This window comes from Pituophis catenifer, unplaced genomic scaffold (assembly GCF_029215685.1).
Source record: "Pituophis catenifer annectens isolate HBS135680 unplaced genomic scaffold, rPitCat1.0.hap2 SCAF_3, whole genome shotgun sequence".
NCBI lineage: Eukaryota > Metazoa > Chordata > Lepidosauria > Squamata > Colubridae > Pituophis > Pituophis catenifer.
In genome coordinates, this window is record NW_027256883.1 from 181,605,337 (window position 1) to 181,620,220 (window position 14,884).

Here is a 14,884-nt window from a genome sequence, read left to right on the forward strand (position 1 = left end):
TGGAATTATTTTCCCATCAATGACAACAATCCGTCCAGGCCCTGAGGCAGCAAAGCAGCCCCAAACCATGATGCTCCCTCCGCCATGTTTTACTGTGGGGATGAGGTTTTGATGTTGGTGTGCTGTGCCTTTTTTTCTCCACACATAGTGTTGTGTGTTCTTCCCAATCAACTCAATTTTGGTTTCATCTGTCCACAGTATATTTTGCCAGTAGTGCTCTGGAACATCCAGGTGCTCTTTTGCAAACTTCAAACGTGCTGCAATATTTTTTTTGGACAGCAATGGCTTCCTCCGTAGTGTCCTCCCATGTACTCCATTCTTGTTTAATGTTTTCCTTATTGCAGATGTGTCAACAAAAATGTTAGCGTGTGCCAGAGATTTCTGTAGGTCTTTAGCTGACACTCTAGGATTCTTCTTTACCTCATGAAGCATTCTGCGCTGTGCTCTTGCAATCATTTTTACAGGACGACCACACCTAGGGAGAGTAGCAACAGTGCTAAACTTTCTCCATTTGTAGACAGTCTGTCTTACCGTGGATACATGAACATCAAGGCTTTTGGAGATACTTTTGTAACCCTTTCCACCTTCATACAAGTCAACAATTCTTGATCATAGTTCTTCTGAGAGCTCTTTTCTGCGAGGCATGGTTCACATCAGACAGTGCTTCTTGAAACCAGTAAACCCAAAACAGGTGTGTGTTTTTAAAGGGCAGGACAGCTGTCAGCAACACATCCAATATCATCACACTGATTGGAGTCAAGGTTGGCTCACTCCTGGCTCCAATTAGCTCTTGGAGAAGTCATTAGGCTAGGGGCTCACATACTTTTTCCTCCCTGCCCTGTGAATGTTTACATGGTTCAATTAAACCATGGCAACATCTAATGTTTGTGTAGTATTATTTTAAGCAGACTGTGTTTTTCTATTGTTGTGACTTAGATGAAGTTCAGAGCACATTTTATGACCAATTCATGCAAAACTCCACGTAATCCATACTTTTCACATACTTTTTCTTGCAACTGTAAAAAAAACTACAGGATTCAGATTCTAAATCTTGCAAATGCCTCATACAAAATTACCTTCTCCTAAAGAATGAACTCTTTCATATATAGAGAAATATTTATATATTTATATAAATATATAAATTCTATTTATATATTTAGAACAAGGTTCTCAAACACTGCAGCCAATAACTTTAGAACTGAGAAGACGAAAAATTCCTAAAGGAGGAGAGGTCCCTTCAAAACGTCCCCGGCTCCAGAAGAATATGTGTGAGTCAAGCTCTGTTTATTTAAATAGAATAGAAAATGTTTGAAAAAGCAAGTACAGTATAACCTGATTTCAAATTTAGGAATTTAGTGGGGCAGTATTTTTAAATAAAGGTGTATACATAAATGTCACAGTAGGTGCCAATATTATCCAACCTTGGTTCACTACCCTAAACAGGGTGGATGTGAAACTGCCAAGAAATAACTAAGACCGAAGAGTACATCACATACACAAAAAACCACAGAACAATGGGAAATCATAGCTACTCCCATGTAGCTATGAGAAATTTATACAAAGATGTCTATATAGACACCAGATGTTACGATTGACTCAGGAGAGAAAGTACCTTTATAAGATAACTGTTCTTTATTTGTTTTGTGTATGCATAGCAATGTATTTATGATACTAGTGTACCAATTGCTGTTTGTTTAACAAAATTATTTTTAGCACAAGAGAAGTTGAAAAGTGCTCCAGACAGTGAAAAAGATTCCATAAAGAGACAATCAAGGCATTCTACTACCAGTAGCCATGACACTTTAGACAATAGCATTACCACGCCACTTCTGGATGAAATTGGGCCTTTAGAAGAAACTACTCCAAAAGAAGTTAGTGAAGGTAAAAAGCTCATTTTATATGTGTTGTCAGTAACTTTTGGAATCAAAGCCCAGTTCTAGAGTTGAGGGATCATGTGGCAGTTTGCCCAAAACCATTTTTTATCTTTTTTAAAGTTCTTAAGAGGTGTTTTGCTCCTCCTTATAGATCCTAACTATCATCTAGGAATTGTGCCCAATAACCTAAAAGTAATTTTACATTATTTTTCAGGAAATGGGAATGGAAGGGAAGGATTCAAGACAGGGTTACTTTTATTGGAACAGCTATACTAACAGAAGTTTAAATATGCTTCCTCTTCCTCACTTTGCCTTCATGTGGCTAGGGAGGGGCCTGTTTACTCACATTACTTTCTTGTAGTGGGATAGAACTGTACTTATCTGATTATTGCTACGATTATATTTACTCAAGATTACATTACACAGATGTTTAATAAAAATGTAAATTACTGATAGAATTATTTGTAAAACTGTTTAAAACTGTTTAAATGTTTAAAGTATTTTGAACAACTTTTAAATTGTATTTTGTGGGACAAGCAGAAGCTCAGAAATTAAACACATATGTTACATGTATCAGCATTAATAGTTTTTTAATGCAGATTGTAGCACTGAAAAGAGTCAATAGGCAAGGGAGGTAGAATTTAAAAGTTTGAGGAAAACTTTTTGAAACTAAAGTACTTGGAGGATAAAAATTCTCTTCATGCTAGCTTGGATTTTATTGTTTCATAGTTTGAACTAATTCTACCTCTGAAATTCTAATTTTAAAATTGCACATTCAGTGTAAGCATGCAATTAAGTTACTTTTTTATAGTTGCTCAAAAATTCCTTCTATAATATTGTGTAATCCTCTGTAGATTAAGTTTATTCTTCTGTTGTATCTTTTAGATCTCTTAGAGGCTTGTGCTAAATCTGACCAAAAGATTACTGAAGAGTCTTCTCCACCTTCAGCAGTATCTCAGGCTTCAGTAAATGATAGCAGATTAAAGGAAGAGAACATAGCTGAGTCTTCCTCCTCACCCCGTTTGAAAGAGACTTCTGTCACATCTGTTACAGGTTAATTTGAGGGGGGTGGTCTTTGAGGAGAAAGCGCACCCTAAATTTTGATGGGGCTAGGGTGGTGAAATGCCAGTCTCTTACCCTTCATGCTTTTAATATCTGTTGCATCTTATAATTAAATGTAGGATTTTAAAACTGTTAATACTTGCTGTTTTTGTAGTAAGCAGTTCCTCTAAGAGAATTGATGGTTTTACTGCTTCCAAAACTGCAATCGAACACGAACCTAAATTTCGATGCAAGTTCTTAGACTGTTCCAAATCCTTTCGAAAAGCTAAACTGCTGCATTATCATATGAAGTATTTCCATGGGATTGAGAAATCGCCAGAACCACAACAAAATCCTGCAACCAGAAATATTCAAACAAGAGGTTCCTTGGCTTCTGAAAAGGCTAGTCAGGAAGGTTGTAACAGAAGGCGGACGACATCTGGTTGCTTATGTAAGTGGTATTTTTTCTTTAAAAAATACATTTAATTACTTTGAATCAGATCACTTGGGTTGCTTTAAAGGCTAGTATTTTTAAAGTTTTTCCTGCTTTTCTTCAATTTAGTACTTAAACAACACAAACTTATCAATTTCACATGATTAACATGTTAATTATGCAGAAATATTAACATATATGAAATGAGAATGATAACTTTTTGTTTTTGTTTTTTTGAAATTATTAGATGTTTACTGGCTTTATAGATACAGTTGTAAATTCTGAAAATGAGTGTAAATTTAGAGAGCTGAATAGAGGAAGTCAGTTTGGGAGAAACAGGAAGACATAAAAAGAGAGATGGCAAATAATGCTGAAATGGTGAATAAACATTACATTTAGAAGAGCCTACTGACCACCATTCACTTTCATCATATCTATAGTATACCTGAGTAAAAACCTAATGTTTCTCAACCAGTGGTCCCCAACCTTTGCAGCTTGGCAGCCTGCCTGGGGAAGCGGGGGAGGAGAACCAGGCCGTGTGAGCGGCAGGCTGGCACGTGCATGTACAGTTCCATTCAAGAGAGAAGAGAAGCCTTTGGAGCACAGTCTTGGCTCCTTCAGGCTTCTCCACTTTTGCAAAGGGACAGAAAGCCTGAAGCAGTGCAAGATCGCTCCCCTGAACCCTTTCATCCATTTGCAAAAGCTTTTGGCATGGAAAACAGAAGCCTTTGGGGGCGTGGTCTTGTGCTCCTTCAGACTGCGCAGGCAGTCTCAGTGAGTTAACGAAAATGAGCAGGGTGTGCTTGTCCCACTCAGCCTCTGCTCTCACTGCTCCGCTTTTGGAGCATGGGGAGTAGGCGGCTTGGCAGCTTGGCTGGGGGGGAGAAGGGACACTGGGCCACACAAGTGGCAGGCTGGCGCATGCACAGCTCCACTCATACAAGAGAGAATCTTTGGGGCCCAGTTGTAAATAGGCCATGGCCCACAGGTTGGGGACCCTGTTTAAACTATAAAGGATAAAACATCATGATGTATCTTATTTTTTTTAAAGCTGCTAAAGAAAAGGATAAAAACAAAGAAAAGAAACCCAGAGACTTTGGAAGATCAAAATCAAAGAAAAAGAAAAAGAAAAAAAAGAAAATAAAAACAGGTAATATTTTAATGGAAAATTGCTACTGAGGGGGATGCCTTTTAATTTTCTTAAGCAGTTTGTACCATTTGAGAGAGAATATATCTAAAACCTATGTTGAAGCCAATAAAATAGATATGCCTACATTAAACCTTGTGAGCCACAGAAACAATTAATTATGGAAAAGAATCTGAAGATCTCTGCTGGTTTACCTGGTGGTCAAATTTTTCTTCTGTGAGAGGAGCTTGCCTCGTAATGCAGAAGTGGGCAATTAACATCCTTCATATATTGTTGATTTTGAAAGCATAATTCCCACTCTATCTCCCAAATGGATTCAAGTGCGATACCTCTGGGAAGTTTAGAAGGCATAGTTATGATCCATCTCCATACCTGTGGTAACTGAAGGAGATTATTATTAATAATATTGAAAGTTGAACAAAAATGTGGACAGGTATAAAGCTTTTAAATACAGTTACGTACAGTAGTTGTCATTGCGTACTCATTAGAGATATAACCATGAAACACTAGATATAGCCTACCTATTTTATGGCTATTTTAAACACAGGTATACCCTGCATATTTTACAGCTGTTTCTGGTAGTATGTGGGATCTGGTTACTTTTGGTTGTAGGATGATTGTTACTTTTACTTTAGGCAAAATGGACAGCATATAAATTTAATAATGAATAAAAATGTTTAAATCAATAAATCATATTATTAGAGTTTGTGTGCATTCATTTTCTGTAATATTCAGTTCTGGATAATAACGCTTAATTAAACTTTCCAGAACATTCAGGAAGTGAAGAAAATGTTGACTTTTCCCAAGATCTTTCTCCTCCAAGGTCTGCTGTTACAACAAGATATAATTCAACAAATCGATCTTGTATACATTTGAGTACACAAATACATAGCTCTGATTCTGGGCATCGTAAACAGAAATTAAAAATCACTGGTAAGACTGCTTTTGCATTTTCTCTGATGGTTTTAACTAAAAAAATTAAAAATAATTCTGAATATTAATGATAATTGGAAATTATTTTCATAGGCTTGCTGTTTATGATTGAGTGTTGATAGCTTTTAAATTATGATATTTGAATTGCAGATTAGTATATCTCAGTTATCTAACACAGATATACCTTTTTTGTAGTTATTTCTATTCTTTTGTGTAATTTTGAATTATTTAAATCAGGGATATGCAAATTTCTTAAACTTGAAGTCTGCACTTAAGGAAAAAGGTATATAAAAAATGACATAGCATTTCCAGGACCAAATTTTGGGGGTGATATTTTCAGGATTCGAAAGCGAATTTGGGCAGTACAGTTGGTCCTTAAGTTTCACAAAGTTTATGCTTCTTGGCCCTCCACCTCATTTTAGAAGGAATTTTAAATCTTTCTGACAAAACATCTCTGCAAATTTAGATTCTATTATTCAGCAAGAGGCGTTGTTTGCAAAACTTACGAACGTAAGAATAGCCCTGCTGTCTCAGGCCAAGGCCCATCTTAGCCCAGCGGTTTGTTTCTCACAATGGCTAATTGATACTTTTTTGCTGTTCACAAACAGGAGATGGAGACCATGCCCTTGCCACCATTGTTCTCTTGCAGTTCATGTTTGGAGGATTGTTGTCTTTAACCCAATGTAAACTGGGTTTTCATGACATAAGCATTAAGCTCTGTTTGCCTAGCTTGCACAGGGAGCATTGTGTTGATAGTCGTAGACTTTAGTTTGCTACCTTGTAGCCTAAATTTGATACCCAGGACTTCCTAGCTATATTTCTCAACATTACCGGAGCCAGTGTGGATCATGACTGCTGTTTTTCCCACAGCAATTAATTTAGATGGTCCATGGCATCTGTAGCCTTCACACCTGGTAGATGTATCACCACTTTGTACCACCAATACAAACTCACTTCGTATAATTCCAATGAGTCAATAACCTGCAGTCAAAAACCTTGTATGCTCCCTAAGAGAAATACTAGTACAAAAGAATGGAAATTTATCATCTGAGAGTTGTCGTCCTACAAAAGTATATCCTTCATCTTTGAAATAATATGATCCTCCAAATCTCACATATTCCCCGAGAGCAAGAGATGTATCATTGAAATGGGATGAAAACTTAGACTTAGAATAATTTTATTGTCACTTTGAATGTACACTAATCAGCATACATTAAAATGAAATTTCATTGCATACAGCTCTAAAAGGGTCACCATGAATATGACAAAATAAATAAATACAAAATTATGTATATACCCACATATATTATACGACACAGAGAAACAACACAGTCTAGTCCGGATGTATACATGTCCATGGCGAGAAAAGCGAATCTTGTGAGTTTACCAGACGGATAGCATAGGGATCTAAGCTGTTACAGAATCTGGTAGTCCTGCTAGAAATACTTTGAAACCTCCTCACAGAGGGGAGCAACAGAAACCCAACTGAGTGTGTTGGGTCTCCAACAATGCTTTGAGCTCTACGCACATAGCGCTTATAAGCAGTATCCTGAGTAACAGGAAGCAAGCTTCCTATAATTTTCTCGGCTATCCTTACCACTCTCTGTATGGACTTTCTGTCTGAGGCATTGCTGCTACCAAACAAAAGAGTGATGTAGTTCGTTAAAACGCTCTCAATTGTGCCTCTGTAAAAAGTAACCAGGACAGAAGGAGAAAGATGTGCTCTCCTCATCCGACACAGGAAATGCAGACTCTGGTTTGCACACTTCACAAAGGATGACATGTGGATTCAGATTTTTGGTTATCTGCACCCCCAGATACTTAATACTATTGACCACCTCTACAGCTGCATCCTTGATACTGAGTAGAGTATGACTATGCCGGCTCTTTCTAAAATGTACAACTTTCATATCCTGGAAGATGTCATCTATATACCTTACTGGCTCATCCTGACTCAGCTACTTCGTTTTCAAAGGAACTGGTAAACTTTGAGAGCTAGGAGTTCATTGTACTGAAAACAAACCCATATTATACCCCCAAAGCAGCTGGTACTTTGTTTTAGCCAAACTCATTTATATCAAAAAGCACTGTGGAATAAAATGAACATTTTTCTCTCCCATGCTATCTTTGTATTCCAATCTAGTTATGAATTCTAATTTCTATTAATAAAATACACGAGCTAGAGTCTGCGTAAAATCCCTAAATCTACTGAAGTGCATGGGGATTAATGGGACTCCAATTAAAATGTATAATGATAATGTCAGCAGATAAACTTCAGGTTTTACCTAATGTAATACCTTTTGTAAAATGGTAAAATATCTAATGTAACAAAACTATATTATGAAGTAGTTTACACTCTTCTGTAAAACTACTCAATAAAAGTAGGGTTTCTCCTCCTCCTTCTATTACTATTATTCCTCTCTTCCAAACATGACTATGCCCTAATGACCTCTAGATTGGATTAATGCAATGTGCTGTACCTTGGGGCTGCCCTTTAAGATAATTTGGAAGCTGCAGCTGGTGCAGAATTGCAGGCAGCTAGCTGGGTCTATTTTTAGGGACCTGTGACACCACTGCATAGCACTGCAATGGCTGCCAGTGTGCTTCTTGGTTCAAGCAGTCATGGCAGTGCAGTGGTTAGAACACAATTTTGCAGGCTAACTCTGTCCACCGTCAGGAGTTTGATCCTGACCACCAGCTCAAGGTTGATTCATTCTTCCACCTTTCTGAAATTGGTAAAATGAGGATCCAGATTGCTGGGGACAATATGCTGACATTTGTAAACTGCTCAGAGAGTGCTGGAAAGCCTTATGGAGTGGTATATAAGTGTAAATGTTATTGCTATTGTTAATTCAGGCTGAAGTCCTTTATGGCTTAAGACCAAGTTCTTTAGGAACTGTCTCCTCAGTTGTTGACTGGCAGGCCCAGGAGATCCTTTTGTATCATGGGGCCCATCCTCTGGCATATAATGCTCCCTGCAGTTAGATTGGCAGTGTCCACGTTGGGCTTACTAAGGTGCCAAACGTGATTGTGTGCCTGAGCTTGGGCCTCTGGGTGAGGGTAGAGCTCTTTTCTCATCTTTTGGCTAAGATCAAATATTTCATTTCATTTATTAAATTTTTATACCACCCCTCTCCCGAAGGACTCGGGGCGGTGAACAGCCAGGATTAAAAAACATACAATATAAACATTAAAATAATTTAAAACATAATTAAATCTATATTGGCTATATTGGCATAAATATAGTATCTATGCTGTGGATTTTATATTTTTGTGTATGTTTTAATTATTTTTAATACTGTTAGCCATTCAGAGTCATATATGTGAGAGGAATAGCAAAATAAATCCACTAAATAAATACATGTCTATATTGGATTCTTTTGAATGGTTCTTTATCTGTGATTGTGTTGCAACAATGTCTTTCTGTTGTTAATTATCAATTCATCAGCTCTCCACATGTATGCAAATCAAAATGTATTAAAATATTGCTAATACCTATTGAGTAGCAGGCAATAATTTATAAACCATCCACAATCTGTTGGATTCATTCAAATTCAATGTTTGCACACAGAGGATGATACGCTGAGTGAATCATCTGCAGAAAGTTTGTTTTGGAGTGATGATGACTGCAGTAGAGATATTGATGTAACAACCAATCCTGATGAAGATCTTGAAGATGATGATAATGACTTTGAAATCGTTCGCTGCATTTGTGAAGTAGAGGAAGAAAATGACTTTATGATTCAGGTACATTGTAGAAGATGAGAGTATAACAAAAGAAATTGCCAGTCCCCAAAGAAATGCAAATAGGAATCATAAGATTATTGGAACTCTGTTTTGGATAACTAATTGGGAAGACTTCTTGATAAGTACAATTTTGTAATGGCTAGACAGAATGACCTTGAGAGACAAGAGAAAAAAACTGTCCTTATGACCACAATTTAGCCCAAAAGTTTTCTTGCTAAACAAGACAGTTTGTTAAATGAATTTTACAACCTTTTTTGCCCAGTTGTTAAGTGAATCACAGCAGTAGTTAAGTTATTAACATTATTGTTATGTGGATCTGACTTGCCTATTGTCTTAGTGTGGCAAAAGGTGGCAAAAGGTGATTGCATGACCCCAGGACACTGCAACTGTCACAATTATAAGTCAGTTGCCAAGTGGCTGAATTTTGATCATGGGACCATGGGGATGCTGCAACAGTCGTGTGAAAAATGGTCATAAGTCATTTTTTCCAGTGCCATTGTAACTTTGAATGGTCAAATGAACTGTTGTAAATCGAGGACTATCTGTACTAAAGCAATGGTGGGATAATGAGTCGGAACTATAACTTGAGAAACTGTTCCATGCAGGATCTTCCCAAATTCTCAGGAAGATAAAGGGAAACAAGGGGGAAATGCATTCAGACTTGGAAGACTCGGTTAATGTAACTTATAATAAAAATAGTATTGGCCTTCATACTTTTTCCTAGTCTTGTCTACCATGAAGAGATGGCAGTTTTTTTCTCAATTTATTGTTTTCTTACTTGTTCTAGATATTTACTGTAGTAGCTCATGGACAAATGCTAAAAAAGTTCAGTTCAACTTATTTGTATTATTTCTGTTCTCCTATGTTTCTACTTATGGATAATAATTGTACTACTTTCCTACAAAAAAAGAAGGGAATTTGTTACCCAGCAAACTGAAGAAATAATCAAAATTATCATAATTTTAAAACAGTAATGATTTATAAGCCTCAAATTTGTTTTCCAACTCAGATTTTCCTTAACGTATCTGATAGATGTTGCTTTAGAGATGGTAACAACAGGATGGAGCATGGTCTAGAAACACCTTAAATGACCATACCTTGACTTGCCCCAATGTTATAGAGAGAGTTTGAAATAGTCTAAATCTGTTGTTTAGCTTATGAAATAACAAGTCCTTACCTGTTTGATCTAATTCTGCCTAATATTTAACAGTGTGAAGAATGTCTCTGTTGGCAGCATGGAGTTTGTATGGGTTTATTAGAAGAAAATGTACCTGAGAAATATACGTGTTATGTTTGTCAAGATCCTCCAGGTACAAAGATTTCTAAGGTTGCAGAGTCTTCTAATAGTATGTAATAATTATATTATTTTGGTTATTATTGTACTGCTTTTTGATAATACCTTAATTTTTCAAGTATTTGATAGCAAATTGTTTAACTTACCGTAATAGCCAATATAGTGAATATGCTACACTGGTAATATATATAATAATTTGTGAAATTTACTGATTTTGAATCTACATATCATTAATATTGTTCTTTCAGTTGAAAGGGTGGAATATATCTTGTTTAATTAGTAAAAATTGAATTTAGCCAGCTGCTTGAGTCTTCCACTATAGTCCTGGCAAGGGGGAAGCTGCTACCACCAACATAGGCTCATCGTTGAATGTTTAATATTTCTGCATAAAAGTTATCTAAAATATCACTGTTCTCAATACATTTTCTTCAATAAATAAATAAGTGTAATTTTTTACTTATTGATATAATTAGATTCGCTTTCTAGTTTTGGACTTGTATGCAAAAATATTGAAAATTCAAAAGTCTTCACACATTTTTATGCAACATTATACAGCAGAATAAATGAAAACCCCACTCTATTTTAAAGGATTTGTACAATATTCCTAATGTTTTCCTGTTTGTGCCTGAAACTTGATTAAAAGTACTTTCAGTTCTCTAGGAGAAGACAGAATTAGGAATCATGGTTTGGGTGAGGGAATAATACCATTGATATTATTGTGCTTTCTTTAATTAAAATAGTTTTAAACTCACACTTTTACTATTTTTTTTACTAATTTATTCAAAAGATTATAATTAAAATGTAGTTTGTTGTAGCTTTTATTATTATTGAAAGTTTTTTCAGATTTGGAGGTTAAATTTCTATGCCAAATATGCAAATGTTTGCTGTTTATTTTAAAAGTGAAAATAGTGGCAGATTAGAATATGGCTAATAATGAGCATATACTTGCTTTTATTTTTAATTTACTTCCCTATTGTTGCTTTAGGCAAGCGATCCAGTTTGAAGTATTGGTATGAAAAGGAATGGTTATGCAATGGCCACATGCATGGTTTAGCATTTTTGGGAGAAAACTATTCCCATCAAAATGCTAAGAAAATAGTAGCTACACACCAGCTTCTTGGCGATGTGCAAAAAGTGATAGAAGTGCTACATGGACTTCAGTTGAAGATGAGCATTTTGCAGTAAGCTATATTTGGAAGTATTTGCTTAAATTATAATGATACAATTCAAAGAATTAAATAAAATTTAATTTCATAAAGCTATTGTATAACCTAACATTTAGATACTGGTGTGCTTATCAGATTGGTCCAGGATAATATTAAACCAGGGGTGTCAACTGTCAAACCCCTTGACCTTGGATACCTTTCACCTTTCATTTTTCTATCGGTAGAAAAATACACCATCTATACCCAAACCCAAACTAGTTGGAAGAAGCTAGCTTCAGGCCATAAGTGGAATCATAGTAATCATTCTTATTAATCAAACTTTAATTGGTTAATGATTTGTTTTTATAAGATATCAAATAATACTGATAAGAAATAACAAGTTAGTAGGGTTCCCTGCATTTTAATAGGTCTACTCCTCCCATCTGCTCCTCTTTACCACTGCCAAATGAAACTTCATTTGCAACATTTGTACATGGCTATATTTATGTGAAATAACTCAGGTAGGAGTCACTAATCGTTATAGGAATGTTTGAAATAATAATTCATGGGGTAGCTTTTCTTTTTACCTTTTATAGGAGCCTTTGAGGAATATTCCGTGGCACATAATTTGGAAATAACTAGAACACATGCTTGAACTTGTACATCACACGTTCTTTGAAATCATTATGAAGATTTGTCTTCCATTTTACAGTGTTCTAAATACTTATTATATGATTTTTAAGAATCTACTTTTATTGAACATATCGATGGAATCACTGAAGAACTATGTTTTTAAGTATTAACATTAAATTCAGATAGGTTCATTTATGACAGATGATGCTTTTACTTGTTTTATTTATTCTGTTTAAGTTAATGGTGCTTATAAATAGTAAGATATCTTACTATTAATATACACATGGCAAGCAGTAAAACTATCCTGATTTCTCTGAAATCTGATAGAAGGTTCACAATGGTTAGTTTCCAGCTATTTCAGATGAATTTAGAAGATAAAAGGTGTAAGCTGAATTCTAGTAAAAGTTTTCAATGTAATTTCCATGTATTTATCATTTTAACAGAAGCAAGGAACATCCTGACTTGAAACTTTGGTGTCAGCCTTGGAAGCATCTCAAAATAGAAGAAAAATCTCATACCACTAGACTCATTCACATTGAAGAAAACAGTTGCAAAGAGGAAACCACAAGTTATAGAACTTTTAATGGAACAGTTGAGAAGCCTCCAACCATTCCCTTTGTAGAGGAATCTTATATCACTAGTGAGCATTGTTACCAAAAACCTCGAGCTTACTATCCTGCTATAGAACAGAGACTTGTTGTAGAAACCAGAAATTCGGACATTGATGATGGTGTTAATAGGATAAGAGAAAATGGAGATGATGCCGTAGTGGAGAGATTAGGATGGGAACTGGATAGAGAAATATGCAAGTTGGAAAATGAATCAAAACATAACTATTCTAAGGTATGTTTTACTGAACCCTTTCTAGTTTTTAATTAGAGTTTCCATTACAGATGGAAAATTGGAAATCCTATGCTATTGTGATGATGATTACATTAGTTGGGTTCATGTAGCTAAGGAGAGAGAAAGAGAGAAAGACTGACAGACAGACAGACACAGTCAAAGAGGAAGGAAGGAAGGAGAGAGAGAGAGTGTATAACTTATGATGTATTGGACTTGTTAATTTGTACTTCATTCACAGACAGCCATTATCATTTAATCTTTTCTACCAAAAATATTAGGAATTAAACATATAGCAATACCACTTAAACTTGTATTGCTTTACAGTCGTCTCTGAGCAGTTTACAATGTCAGCATATAAATAAATAAATAAATAAATAATTTTATTTCTATACCGCCCTTCTCCCGAAGGACTCAGGGCGGTGTACAGCCAATTTAAAAACACAACACACAACAATAATTAAAAATTAAAATAATTACATAGATTTGGCCGATTTAAAACCCCAAACATTTAAAATACCCCAATTAAAATTATTAAGTTGATAGCCCTGCCTGGCGGAATAACAGGGTCTTCAGTGCGCAACGAAACACTCGGAGGTCGGAGATCTTGCGTATTTCCGGGGGCAGTTCATTCCACAGGGCTGGGGCTCCCACAGAAAAGGCCCTCCCCCTGGGCGTCGCCAGCCGACATAACTTGGCTGATGGCACCCTGAGGAGACCCTCTCTGTGGGAGCGGACTGGTCGGTGGGAGGCTATTGGTGGCAGAAGACGGTCTCGAAGGTACCCGGGTCCTATGCCATGGAGCGCTTTAAAGGTGGTAACCAACACCTTGAATCGCACCCGGAAGACCACTGGGAGCCAGTGCAGCTCGCGCAGGAGGGGTGTCACGCGGGCACAACGAGTTGCGCCCATAACCACCCGCGCGGCCGCATTCTGGACCAGTTGGAGCCTCCGAGTGCTCTTCAAGGGGAGCCCCATGTAGAGAGCATTACAATAGTCCAGCCGGGAGGTGACAAGGGCATGAGTGACCGTGCGCAAGGCGTCCCGGTTCAGAAAGGGCCGCAACTGGCGGATCAGGCGAACCTGATAAAAGGCCCCCCTGGCCACGGCCGTCATATGCTCTTCTAAAGACAGCCGTGCATCCAGGAGGACACCCAGATTGCGAGCCCTCTCTGTGGGGGGCAAAGATTCACCCCCAATAGTCAGCGATGGCACCTGCTGACTATATCGGGACGCCGGCAGCCACAGCCACTCGGTCTTGGACGGGTTGAGTCTGAGCCTGTTCCTCCCCCATATGGCCCCCAACAATCTGGGTCCTCATTTTACCAACCTCGGAAGGATGGAAGAATGAGTCAATCTTGAGTCAGTCAGGATCAAATTCCTGGGTGTGGACAGAGTTAGCCTACAATACTGCATTCTAACCACTGTGCAACGACAGCTCCCTATATATAATCTCTTGAACTGTTTTTCTTTAAAATTGTTCACTGTTTATAGGGAATGTTAACTTTCGTATTTTTCTAGGTAAGAGAAAAAATCACATCAGAAGAAGATACTGAAGTGAAATTGCTTGAGAAAGACAAAGATGGTATTATGAATTCCCAGCTGCAGTGGCAGCTTAACCTTTTAACCCACGTTGAGTCCCTGCAAGATGAAGTTACCCACAGGATGGATTTAATTGAAAAGGAACTAGATGGTAATGGCTTTTTTCTGCTACAAATTTTAACAGTTCAATTAAGATCTGTTCAATTGCTCTGTCTTGTGTTTTATTTCTTACATTAAATCTGTTGAATCTAGGTT

The 14,884-nt window shown here is 36.9% G+C and overlaps 1 protein-coding gene across 5 annotated transcripts in view; it reads left to right on the top strand.

Annotated features, from left to right (window-relative positions):
* Positions 1-14,884, top strand: part of PHF20 (PHD finger protein 20) — a 46,270-nt gene that overhangs the window by 24,742 nt on the left and 6,644 nt on the right. For 3 of the 5 annotated variants that reach the window (XM_070941635.1, XM_070941638.1, XM_070941639.1), the window contains 11 exons: positions 1,161-1,268; positions 1,714-1,881; positions 2,760-2,927; positions 3,091-3,366; positions 4,400-4,498; positions 5,264-5,428; positions 9,000-9,175; positions 10,386-10,521; positions 11,455-11,650; positions 12,691-13,090; positions 14,609-14,780. In XM_070941635.1, the coding sequence (XP_070797736.1) occupies positions 1,161-1,268; positions 1,714-1,881; positions 2,760-2,927; positions 3,091-3,366; positions 4,400-4,498; positions 5,264-5,428; positions 9,000-9,175; positions 10,386-10,521; positions 11,455-11,650; positions 12,691-13,090; positions 14,609-14,780 (2,064 nt within the window). Of the gene's footprint in view, positions 1-1,160; positions 1,269-1,713; positions 1,882-2,759; positions 2,928-3,090; positions 3,367-4,399; positions 4,499-5,263; positions 5,429-8,999; positions 9,176-10,385; positions 10,522-11,454; positions 11,651-12,690; positions 13,091-14,608; positions 14,781-14,884 lie in introns of those variants that run through there. The other 2 variants (XM_070941636.1, XM_070941640.1) reach the window with 2 other exon arrangements.